At 49.5% G+C, this 13,232-nt stretch overlaps 1 protein-coding gene across 6 annotated transcripts in view; it reads right to left on the bottom strand.

The window, feature by feature from the left end:
• The window catches only part of LOC120406127 (dedicator of cytokinesis protein 2-like), a 317,936-nt gene that overhangs the window by 234,794 nt on the left and 69,910 nt on the right, over nt 1–13,232 (bottom strand). For all 6 annotated transcript variants that reach the window (XM_039540455.1, XM_039540456.1, XM_039540457.1 and 3 more), the window contains one exon: nt 9,174–9,363. In XM_039540455.1, the coding sequence (XP_039396389.1) occupies nt 9,174–9,363 (190 nt within the window). The remainder of the gene's footprint in view (nt 1–9,173; nt 9,364–13,232) is intronic.

Below are 13,232 nucleotides of genomic sequence, written 5' to 3'. Positions count from 1 at the left end.
AGACGTCTAAAGTGGAGCACCCACAGGGACACTCCTCGAAGAAGCAGCTTTGTTCCTACTATTAAACTTTAACAATGCTTGGTTTCAGAAGGCTGTCTGGATACTGTACTCACCACTGGTCAGACTCTTGAAGGGAAGAAACTGCACCAGCGTGTATGCACAGTGGGTACACCTTACCTTTGTTCTGAATACATGCATTCCAGGTACTAAGGGGCAAAAAGAAACCTCCTAGGCCTGTATTAGGATAAATAGTTAGCTTCACAAACCTCTTTTTGTTACTATGAAAAAATCAATTATATGTCTTGATACTGACAGTTTTCCTATTTCCTTAAGACAAAGCTTACTTCAGTTTATGTAAGATGTTATGGGATACTTAACATAAGTTAACAGGATTATAACAGGCCAATTTGGGCTATATAACTGCTATATTAATGCTTCATAATATGCATACTTAAATGCTTGGAATATATATTGTTGGTAGTATTATTAACATAATATATATGTATGCTAGTTAGCATATATTAGTCAACAGTAGCCTTCAACCTGTTATGCACCATCCGCTCTGTTACCTAGTGAACCCATCAACTCTTAGACCATGACCAGACCTCTGCAGTCTTCACATTCCAGAATAGGATCTGTGGCAGAGCTCTGACCTTGCTCCCGTGGGTCCTGCACTTCTAGGCGGTTTATGCTGCCTCAGTGGCTCACTGTGACCCTCCACGGAGCCCTTCTCTCTCTAGGGCCAGGGTCACAGTCTACTGAGCCCTTTTCATCATAGGCTGCAAGGAGGTCGGTGAGAGAACTCCCACAGTCTCTGTTCAGCCTCCTGTCCTGACAGGGACCTGACTTCCCCTTCCAGGAGCTGTTCCTGTAGTGGTGGGTTGGGGGGAACCCGGGCCCACCCTCTACTCTGGGTTCCAGCCCAGGGACCCTAATGGTAGCAGCTGTTGGCAGCCGACCTTTCACTGCCAGAGTTGCTACATTTCCCTGGGCCACTTCCCCACAGCTCTCCTGCTTCTCCCTTCTTCACCCTCACCTTAGGGCTCCTTTAACGATGGTTTGAGGGTGTCTTCAGTAACCAGCCCTTCAGCCGCACTTCCTCTCCTCTGACTCCCTGACTCCCCTGCCTGACTGGAGTGAGCCCTTTTTATAGTATCAGCAGGGCCTTAATTAGAGTCAGGTGGTCACATTAACTGAATGGCCTCACCTGACTCGTTACAGCTTAATTAGAGTCAGGTGTTCTCATTAGCCTGGAGCAGCCCCTGCTCTGGTCAGTCAGGGAACAGAAAACTGTTAATCCAGTGGCCAGTGTATCTGCCTTCTGCTATTCTGCTGTACCCAACTGGCCTGGGTCTATCACAGATCCTATACCATGAGGGACACATCTATGTGCCTGATGGGATTACTCGGCTTTGAGTCCTACAATTCTGCCATCATGCTCCCCTAGCAGGCCACTTTGGCCATTCCAAGATTCAAGACCTGGTTTCCAGGAAGTTTTGGTGGCCAGCCATATGCGCCTCTGTTGCATCCCGTGTAGATTCCTGTGATCTTTGCACCCGGACTAAGACTGCCCCATTCAAGACTGCTGGGTCTCATCCAGCCCCTATCCACTCCGCCCTGGACTTGGGTCATCCTTCCCATGGACTTTATTATAGAATTACCACCTTCCCAAGGCCACAGTGCAATTCTAGTGGTGGTGACCACTTAACCAAGCTGGCATATTTTGTTCCATGCCAGGTGCTTCCTTCTGCTCAGGAGACAGTTCGCCTATTTGTGAACAACATCTTTTGTCTCCATGGCTTGCCTACAGGCATGGTACTTGATCAAGGAGTCCAGTTTATTTCCTACTTCTGGCAAGAATTTATATGCCATCTGAGTATTGACACCCTAACCTCAATGGCCTTTTATACAAGCACCAACAGTCAGGCAGAGTGGGTCAATGAAGTCATAGAATCATAGAATATCAGGGTTGGAAGGGACCTCAGGAGGTATCTAGTCCAACCCCCTGCTCAAAGCAGGGCCAATCCCAACTAAATCATCCCAGCCAGGGCTTTGTCAAGCCTGACCTTAAAAACCTCCTTGAACAGTACCTACGTTACTTTCTAAACTTATCATTGAGATAATTGGCTGTCCCTGATTCCTCACCTCATGCCACGTTTGCATACATCAATGCTACAAATGCCTGCAGCAAGCACCACCACTGTGCTCATCCAAAGATCCTCGCCAAACTGTCAACACTTGCCATTACCAAAATCATTGCCCACAACTCCGGGGCAGTTAAAAATCGCCAAATCGACTTGTGAATGGTATGCCAACCAGTTCTGCCAGCCAATACCTGGTTTTAGGGTAGGAGATAAGGGGTGGTTATCCACCTGGAATCTGTGATCAACTTGCCTCCCCTCAAAGCTGGACTATCAGTACACAAGGTCTTTCCAGATCACGAAACAGATGAACCCTGTTATGTTCAAGTTACAGCTACAAGATTCTCTCAAGATTTACACTGCTTTTACATCTCCCTTCTAAAAGTTATTATTCAAGAATCTCTTCCTGCTGCATACTAGTCCTCCTCCTCCACCTATAAGTGTTTGGGGCCAAGAAAAATAAGTGGTTCGATATATTCTAGATCGGGGTGGGCAAACTTTTTTGGACCAAGGGCCACATCTGGGTAATGTTAAGGCAGGCCATGAATGCTCATGAAACTCGGGTTGGGGTTCAGGCTCTGGGGTGGGCCAGAAATGAGGAGTTCAGGGTGCAGGAGGGGCCTCCAGGTTGGGACGCAGGGGGTTGGGACGCAGGGGGAGTGAGGGCCCCAGCAGGCTCTGGGGTGGGGTTTGAGGTGTAGGAGGATGCTCCAGGCTCGGACTGAGGGGTTCAGTGTGGGAGGGGTCTCTGGGCTGGGGCAGGGGATTGGGGCACGGGAGGTGCCTACCTCAAGCAGCTCCTGGAACATAAGAACGGCCGTCCCGCGTCAGACCAAAGGTCCATCCAGCCCAGTATCTGTCTACCGACTGTGGCCAATGCCAGGTGCCCCTGAGGGAGTGAACCTAACAGGCAATGATCAAGTGATCTCTCTCCTGCCATCCATCTCCATCCTCTGACGAGCAGAGGCTAGGGACACCATTCTTACCCATCCTGGCTAATAGCCATTTATGGACTTAGCCACCATGAATTTATCCAGTTCCCTTTTAAACATTGTTATAGTCCTAGCCTTCACAACCTCCTCAGACAAGGAGTTCCACAAGTTGACTGTGCGCTGCGTGAAGAAGAACTTCCTTTTATTTGTTTTAAACCTGCTGCCTATTAATTTCATTTGGTGACCCCTAGTTCTTGTATTATGGGAATAAGTAAATAACTTTTCCTTATCCACTTTCTCAATATCACTCATGATTTTATATACCTCTATCATATCCCCCCTTAGTCTTCTCTTTTCCAAGCTGAAGAGTCCTAGCCTCTTTAATCTTTCCTCGTATGGGACCCTCTCCAAACCCCTAATCATTTTAGTTGCCCTTTTCTGAATCTTTTCTAGTGCTAGAATATCTTTTTTGAGGTGAGGAGACCACATCTGTACACAGTATTCGAGATGTGGGCGTACCATGGATTTATATAAGGGCAATAATATATTCTCAGTCTTATTCTCTATCCCCTTTTTAATGATTCCTAACATCCTGTTTCCTTTTTTGACCCCCTCTGCACACTGCCTGGACATCTTCAGAGAACTATCCACGATGACTCCAAGATGTTCCCCCCTCCAGCTCCTATTCAGAGGTATACCTATCTCATAGAAAAGACAGTTACCTGTTCCGTAACTGGTGTTCTTCGAGAGGTGTTGCTCATGTCTATTCCACAGTAGGTGTGCGTGCTCACCCCGTGCACCGATGCCGGAAGTTTTTCCCTTAGCAGTACCCGTACTGGGGGAGCACCGCAGCGATCCCTGGAATGGCGCCTCCATAGCGCACTATAATGGGAGCCATGCGCTCCCCCGCACTCTCGGTTCCTTCTTGCCGGACAACTCTGACAGAGGGAAAGGAGGGCGGGGTGTGGAATAGACAGGAGCAACACATCTCGAAGAACACCAGTTACGGAACAGGTAACTGTCCTTTCTTCTTTGAGTGATTGCTCCTGCGTATCCCACAGTAGGTGATTCCAAGCTATATCTGTTGGAGGTGGGTAGGAGTTCACAAGTTCCCGGGACACAGTACCGCTCTGCCGAACCCGGCGTCATCCCTAGTTTGGGAGACAATCGCATAATGCGCAGTGAACATGTGAACTGAAGACCAGGTGGCGGCCCTACAGATGTCCTGGATAGGGACATGGGCTACACAGGCAGCCGACAAGGCCTGAGCTCTCGTTGAGTGCGCCCTGACAATCAGCGGCGGGGGAACTCCTGCCAGATCATAGCACGTGCGTATGCACAAGGTGATCCAGCGAGAAAGGTGCTGGGTGGAAGTAGGCTGCCCCTTATTATGCTCGGCTAAGGCATTGAAGAGTTGCAAGGATTTTCAGAACGGTTTAGTCCGATCCAGGTAGAAGGCCAGTGCCCTAAGCACATCGAGCATGTGAAGGTGGCATTCCTCATTGGAGGAATGGGGCTTGTGACAGAGCATGGGGAGAAAGATGTCCTGTTCCATATGGAAGTGGAGACCACCTTCGGGAGGAATGCAGGGTGTGGGCGAAGTTGGACCTTATCCTTGTGGAAGACCATATATGGAGGTTCCGAGGTCAAGGCCCTGAGTTCTGAGACATGTTGGGCTGAAGTGATTGCTACAAGGAAAGCTACCTTCCATGAGAGGTGAGACAAGGAACACACGGCCAAGGGTTCAAAGGGAGGCCCCGTGAGGCGGGACAACGCCAGGTTTAAGTCCCATTGTGGTACAGGGGATCTAGCATACGGGAATGAATGGTCAAGGCCTCTCAGGAAGTGGGAGGTCATAGTATGGGAGAAGACCGAGTGCCCTTGCAGGTGGAAGGCCGATATGGCCGCCAAGTGTACCCTGACTGTCGATTTGTCCCTTGGCCTAGATAGTGAGGCCGACAGGGCCTTGGACGCCCCGACCACCGAGCGGGTTCCCGTCTGGGTGGGCATCGGTCTTCAGTACACAGTACACCATTGTCCCTGCCATGGGGCCCCTTGCCACTGTCCATGCTGCAGGCCAGGTGGCACTATCTGGTCCAGCTGATCAGTACAGCCCAGCACAGCCCAGCGAGGGGCGGCTGGGTGCCGAGGCTGATGTCACCACCGACCGAACGGTACCATAGGAACGACAGTGCCTACGATGCCGTCTTCCATGGGACCGGGACCCCGACATCGAGGGCTGGTACCCCCTGGAAGTACTGTTCCAAGATTTGCTTGGGCGCCTGGAGCTGCGGTGCCATGGTGCCAGTGATACGCGACAGGAGCTCCATGTGTGACGTCTGACAGAGCGGGAGCTTCGACGTCTGTCGCGCCGAGACCAGCTACGATAGCTGCATTGTGCAGAGGAGCGCCTTCAACGTCTATCTTGGTGCCTGCGCCCGCTGCTGCGTGGCATGGAGGGACCCTGAGACTCCTGCCCGGATGGCACCGAACCAGGTAACCTGGCTGGCATCGAGGGTGGTGGATGTGAGCTACAAGCAGACCTGTCGCTGCGTGCCGAACGAGGTAGAGAACGGTCTTCAGAGTGAGAGCTGCACCGTACCGGGGAGGCCCGTCGAGCACCCAGCAGCAGTTTGCCTGGGACCAGGGGCCTGCCACCGCCCTAGGCACCAGCAAGCTCAAAATGTCTTGAGCGGCCTGTCGAGCCTCCAGCGTCGATGGGATCCGGACCGCAGGGGAGGAGCGTGTTGAGGCTGCCAGGCTACTCCGCTCAGCACGAGGAGGAGGTTTCGAGCCTGGGGGGGACCAAGGGCTGCCCAACGCAGGACCAGCCTTTCTCCCTTCCTTCTCTCGGTGCCTTTGCTTCTTGGAAGGGGAGCGGTGCTGCCTGGGGGAGGGGGCTTCGCTGCGCACCGACGATGCGGCGCCCAGCACCGAGTCCACTCGGCGTACTGGAGCTGAAGCCAGCGCCGATTCCATGAGGAGAGTGCGAAGCCTGATGTCCCTCTCCCTGCTTAGTTCATGGCCTCAAAGACCTGCAGATCTTGCCGCGTTCACTCCTGTGAGTTTTGCCCAGGCAGCGGAGACACTCAGCGTGTGGATCACTCCTTGGCATGGAACGGCGACAGGAGTCACACGACTCGAAGCCTAGGACACGGGGCATGCCCCAGGCCCACTTTAACAACTGAAAAAACTACTTATGATGAGCTACTAACAACTAGCTAAAGGTACCACTGAGATCAACTGGAAAGGCTGCAGCAGCGCTGGAGCAAGAAGTTTGACGCCCCTTCACTGTTGGCAAGGAGGAACTGAGGGTGGGGGGAGCGCGTGGCTCCCCTTCTAGCGCAATATAGAGGCACCACTCCAGGGGTCGCAGCGGTGCTCCCCCCCTACGGGTACTGCTACGGGAAAAGCTTCCGGCACCGGTGCACACGCACATACCTACTGCGGAATACACATCAGCAAGCACTCGAAGGGACCCCAAAAGGTCATTGAGTCCAGCCCCTGCCTTCACTAGCAGGACCAAGTACTGATTTTGCCCCAGATCCCTAAGTGGCCCCCACAAAGATTGAACTCCCAACCCTGGGTTTAGCAGGCCAATGCTCAAACCACTGAGCTCTCCCTCTGTGTGCTACAGTGTCCTCAGGCACTGCCCTGCAGTTCCCATTGGCCACAGTTCCCGGCCACTGGCAGCTGCGGGGGCAGTGCACAGAGCCCCATGGTTTCCCCTACGCATAGGAGCAGGAGTGGGGACATGCCGCTGCTTCCAGGAGCCGCGGCACATGCATGCGGAGTGGCCCCTGACCCTGCTCTCCAGCAGGAGCTCGAGGGCCAGATTAAATTGGCTGGTAGGCCAGATGTGGCCCATGGGCCATAGTTTGCCCACCCCTGTTCTAGACTCTTGCTGGTTATCTCATTGACTGGGACAGGTACGGCTCAGACAAATGTTCCCGAGAACCTGCGGAACACATCCATGCCCGAGATCTCCTGCAAGTCTTTCACCACATGTACCCCAAGAAACCAGGATCCAAGGCCTCCAGACGGCACCCTCGATGGGGAGGGGGCACTGTCAGGGCCTGTAGCAGAGCTAGTCTCCAGGCAGCCTCATCAGTACAGCTGGCCTGTAGCAGGCTGCCTGACTGGCCATATCGCCGGATCGGCAGGCAGGTCTAGAAGGCTGACTCTTAGCTGCAGCTAACTGGCTTCTCAATGCTCATGCCCAACATTGTGCCTGCGCTTGTGTTCCTTCTTCCTGCTGCTCCTGCCTTGCACCCAGCCTTGCCTCTGTCCTGCCCTTGCCTTGAACCCTGCTACCCTGCTTACTCCACTTCCTGATCTCTGGAGTGACCTGGGCTCTGGCTTCTCACTACTGACTCTGGCTTGACCCCTTGCAGTTTCCCAAGCATTTTAGTCACAGGCAAGAGGCTGCCCATGGATGCTGATACACTGTAACTAACAGCTGTCTCATAAAGGATATCTGGAAGGGGGCTAAGTTAAGATTGTGTGGTTAATTCTGAAAAGCGATGTATGCCCGTGGGGTGGAACCCTCAGCCAGGGAAGATTAATAATGATGTTCTCACCAGCAGCAGTTACCACCTCATTCTAGGAGTTTTCTTTTATAGATTCATAAACAAATGATTTATAAACATAAACAAACAAGCCATTCGGAAGAGTTCTCCCAAATGCTCTAGACCCCTCCAGCCTTTAAACCAACTGAGATGGGAAAGGACATGGCCTTCCCCCAAGGTGGGCACTACCACGGCCACTTCTCCTCTACCGATCACCCACATGACAGGCAGGGGTCTGAGTTAACCACTTATGCACTAGAGCTTGTGGAGCACCTTTCTACCTTGTCACAAGTGACTACACAAAAAAGGCATCTTCATGTTCAACAGCTCTGCTCCCCATGTGTCTCCTGTCTGCTGATTTGACTGACTAAAATGATTTTACTTCTTTACATTTATGACCCTGGAAAGTCAGCTCACCTCTGGTAAAGAGGGCTGGAGTCTGTTCCCATGAACCCAGCAGAGTCAGCTCAGTTCTAGGAGACACAGCTGGAGTCTGTTCTGGCTCATGCAGCATTCACAGAATTGTTACTCACATTCTAATTGCACCGTTTTCATTGCTGACAATGCATCAGCAAGAAATAGCCCTGCTTGCATCTCACAATCAGGCACAGTTAGTTTGTAGAGCTGTCAGTTTGAAAAAACATCTATTTACTTGATCTGGAGTCAACTCACTGAGAGACAACACCATACAGCCCTACACGATTTATACAGCCACTTTTCAGAATACAACCAGAGTTTACACCTTTAACGTTTTCTCGCTTTTTGGTGCTTCTGTTACTGTAAGGTGGCGACGTTCACCTTGATTGCATTGGCCTCGTTGGCACTAGAAAAGTAATTTTCCCTCTCTTGATAATCACCCCTTCTTGTCAACTGTTGAGAATAGGCTGCTTCCACCTTAATTGAATTGCCCTCGTTAGCACTGACCCCCCCACACACACACACACACTTGGTAAGGTGACTCCCATCTTTTCATGTGCTGTAATATTTATACTGCTTACTATCTTTTTCACTCCATGCATCTGATGAAGTGGGTTTTAGCCCATGAAAGCTTATGCCCAAATAAATGTGTTAGTCTCTAAGGTGCCACAAGGACTCCTAGTTGTTTTTGTATCATTAATGTTACAGTTGAGAATTTTTTGCATTTAATTATATCATCTGCCAGATATCATGTGCCAATGTCCTGGGTGTGTATAAGAAGCTCTCCTGTGATGTGTCCCCAGGAACAGGCTGATTTAGTGCTGCTGGGGGCCAATTCTTCAGAATTCCCTCACTTTAGCGAGGTTACACTTTAGACATTTAATTAATGCTTTTAACCTAAACATACATGTTTGTCAAAGGTATGCTGGGCTGTGCAGCTGTGTGCAAGGTGGACACACACATACAGATGTGTAGGAAGTGAATACAGCTTATTTAAGAGTGTGGCAGTGTGCACACTGGCATGTTGTGATCTGCACCCTGGCATACTGCAGAAGTGTCACACTGAAGTCCGTGGTGTGTACATCTGCTGAAAGCAGGGGAAAACTCCTACATACCATTCTGGGTTAGTTTGGTGGAGCAGACGAGGGTGGAGATTTGGAAGCTGTCCCGGGAAGATATGCCCATACCAGCCATGCCACCGCTCACTCGGAATGAGGAACCAGAAAGGGTCTTTGTCTCTGACAGACTTCTCATAAAAGGCAGATTCAGGTAAGAGCTGGCATCCTCCAATTTCCTGATGTCACCCTAAAATCCAAAGCGTGTCGTCAGAATGGGCAGGACATAAAAGATTCAACCTGTATGACTCAGCATTTTTGATACATTTGGTTGATAGCAGTAACTGTATTGACATAATATACTTAGACTTGGTAAGGTATCAACTTAGTCCCATATGACATTCTGGTAAAATAATTAGCACTACACTAAGTCAGTGAAGAAGATGGATTTAAAAGATTACAAACTGGCTAACTGCTAGATCTCAAAAAGTAAGTGTGACGTTGCACTCCGTATGTTTTATAGAAATATGCTTATGAGTGTAAATATGATGCAACTGGAATATTCTTTCTGCAAAAGGTCTCTTGTAAGGTATTATTACAAAGCTTATAATCTACTGAGTGTGTTCATCCTATTTGTATGAATGTATCATTCTTGTATCTGAAACCAGGAATATGAAATATAACTCTGAAGTCCTATGGTAATTATGCAAAGTGTGGGCCATTAATGGTGGTTTGGAAGCTTGATGGCTCCCACTGACTAGGACAATTGGTTGTAAATGGCTGTTTACTTGCAAACCTCCCTGGGTACGTGCAGGCCAGCCCTGGAAGAATGAGGTCTCATAGGACAGGTGACCATGTCACAGGATACTGGAATCCATCTTAAACCTGGTGCTTTTCCATTTAGAAGGAAGGGTGGGGATCCAGAGAGACAAAGGGTTCCAGCATTTGGGCCAAAACGATAAAAGGGGGTGGAACAAAACAAAGGGGGCTGCCGGTCATGAGAACACCCCTGCTTTCCACATAAGATGTCTGCTGGAACTAACAGACTGTACCAGGGGAAAGGATTGGGCCCAGACTAGGAAGGAGTCTAGTCTGTGAAAGAAGCTCATTGGAAGATCTCTGAGGGTGAGATTTACCTGTATTCAGTTTCTCAATGTATTAGGCTTAGACTTGCATGTTTTGTTTTATTCTGCTTGGTAGCTTACTTTGTTCTGTCTGTTATTACAGGAACTCCTCACTTAACATTGTAGTTATGTTCCTGAAAAATGCAACTTTAAGCGAAACGATGTTAAGCAAATCCAATTTCCCCAGACAAAAGAAAACACACACACACACACACACACACACACACAGAGTATAAGTTTTAAACAAACAATTGAATACTGGTACACAGTGATGATGATTGTGAAGCATAGTTGAGGTGGAGGAGTCAGAGGGTGGGATATTTCCCAGGGAATGCCTTACTGCTAAATGAACTAGCAATTGACTGAGCCCTCAAGGGTTAACTCTCACACTCTACAAGGCAGCAGGAAAGGAGGGAGGGCAGACAGAGACAGACACACCCTGTGTGAGAGAAAAAATGCGCATTTCCCCTTTAAGTAGCTGACCCCAGGCTTAAGTACACTGCCTTGTTAATTAAAATCAACTTGCTGAGATCTGAGACCAGCAGCTACTGCCTAGACGCTCCCTCCATTGTGCCCCCCCTGCTCTATGGAAGATGGGGTAAGCGGGGTGCAGGAGCAGGGGGGAGGGCGAGACACCCTGACATTAGCCCCCTTCTTCTCCCCTCCCCCCGTACAGCAAGCAGGAGTCTCTGGGAGCAGCTCCAAGGCAGAGGGTGAGAGCAGCACATGACAGTAGGGGGAGCGGCAGCTGCTGCACAAGGAACTTAGGGGAGCGGGGAGCTGATGGGGGGCAGCCGGTCCACCCTGGTTCCAACCACCCAGCAGCTAGCTGCAACGGGCTGCTCTTCCTGCAAGGCAGTAGACAAAGCAGGCGGCTGCCAAACGACGTTAGAAGGGAGCATTGCACAACTTTAAATGAGCATATTCCCTAATTGATCAGCAACTTAACAGCAAAACAACATTAACCGGGATGACTTTAAGTGAGAAGTTCCTGTACTTGAAATCACTTAAATCCTACTTTTTATACTTAATAAAATCACACTTGTTTATTAGTAAACCCAGAGTCAGAGATTAATACCTGGAGGAGCAAACAGCTGTGCACATTTCTGTTAGAGAGGGTGGACAAATTATGAGTTTATCCTGTATAAGCTTGTCAGGGTTCCTTCCCCACTCTAAACTCTGGGGTACAGATGTGGGGACCTACATGAAAGACTCCCTAAGCTTATTTTTATCCCCAAGGCACAAATTCCTTCCTTGCCTTAGTATTGCCGCCACCACCAAGGGATTTAAACAAACATTCAGGGAGGGACACTTGGAGTCCTACCGTTCCCAAATATCCCCCCAAGCCACTACACCCCCTTTCCTGGGGAGGCTTGAGAATAATATCCTCACCAGTTGGTACAAGTGAACACAGACCCAAACCCTTGGATCTTAAGAACAATGAAAAATCAATTGGGTTCTTAAAAGAAGAATTTTAATTAAAGAAATGGTAAAAGAATCACCTCTATAAAATCAGGATGGTAAGTACTTTACAGAATAACAAAAGACTCAAAAACGCAGAGGATTTCCCCTCTAGGCAAAACCTTAAAGTTACAAAAACAGGGATAAACCTCCCACTTAGCACAGGGAAAATTCACTAGCTAAAACAAAAGATTTCACCTAACGCATTTCTTTCCTATTACTTACTATTTCTGCACTACTAGATGCTTAGTTCAGATATGCTTAAGGAGATGTATTTTCCCCCTGCCCTGTTTCCTGGCTGGCTCCAAGAGACACAGACAAAAAACCTTCTCCCACAGATTTGAAAGCATCTTCTCCCCTTATTGGTCCTTTTGGTCAGGTGCCCCCAGGTTATCTGAGCTTCTTAACCCTTTACAGGTAAAAGAGGAATTAACCCTTTACAGGGTAAAGAGGGATTTTATGCTACCCTTAGCTGTATGTTTATGACAAAGCTTTATACAGAGTAAAATTGATTTGTTTGGGGTTTGGATCCCATTGAGAACTTGGTGTCTGGGTGCTGGAGATAGGTGACCTGCTGAGCAGTTTTGGGTTAAAGTCTGCAACTTTGGGGGTGCTGACCAGACCTGGGTCTGTGTTGCAGCAGGCTGGCGTGCCCGGCTCAACAAGGCAGGGGTCTGGAGTCCCAAGCTGGCAGGGAAAACGGGCTCAGAGCTAATCTCAGCATGTCAGGTGACAGTCCAATCCCGCAACGAAGCTGGGGCGCTGCACATCGATGCTGGTGGTGCCATTTCCAGCTGAGGGCAGACTCCATCAGGAGGAGCTTTAAACGATAGTCCCGCTCTCTTTTAGTCCTGGGTCTAAAGCTCCTGCAAACTGGGCACTTGTTGTCTGATGACCTTCTCCTAGGCACTTAAGACAAGCAGCATGCGGATCACCTCCAGGCATAGGTTTCACACACCTTAAACCCCTGGGACCGAGGCATGCCCCAGTGCCTGGGGAAAATGGGGGGGAGCCCCCCAAAGTAAGCTGAACTACTATACAACTACTGTTACTACAACTCAATTAAACTATTTACAAATAAGAAAAGGGAACCACTAGGTAGTCACTTGCGAATGCAAGAGACTGAGCTGCTCCAACGACTGTCACTGGTGGTAAGAAGGAACTGAGCAGGCAGTGGGTCGTCAGGGACCTATAGACACACACCGCCATGAAGGCGCCTCTCCAGGGATCTCCACAGCCAACCCGACGGGAACCACTAGGGAAAATCCCTCCGAAGATCATGCACCAGTGCGCGCACACACCCCTATTGGGATGCACATGAGCAATCACTCGAAGAAGTAATGATTCTGTTCTACTCGGCTCTGGTTAGGCCTCAACTGGAGTATTGTGTCCAGTTCTGGGCACCATATTTCAGGAAAGATGTGGACAAATTGGATAGAGTCCAGAGAAGAGCAACAAAAATGATTAAAGGTCTAGAAAACATGAGCTATGAGGGAAGATTGAAAAAAATTGGGTTTGTTTAGTCTGGAAGAAA

The sequence above is a fragment of the Mauremys reevesii genome, linkage group 5 (assembly GCF_016161935.1).
Source record: "Mauremys reevesii isolate NIE-2019 linkage group 5, ASM1616193v1, whole genome shotgun sequence".
Classification (NCBI taxonomy): Eukaryota; Metazoa; Chordata; order Testudines; family Geoemydidae; genus Mauremys; species Mauremys reevesii.
This window is presented reverse-complemented; position numbering and strand designations above follow the sequence as displayed.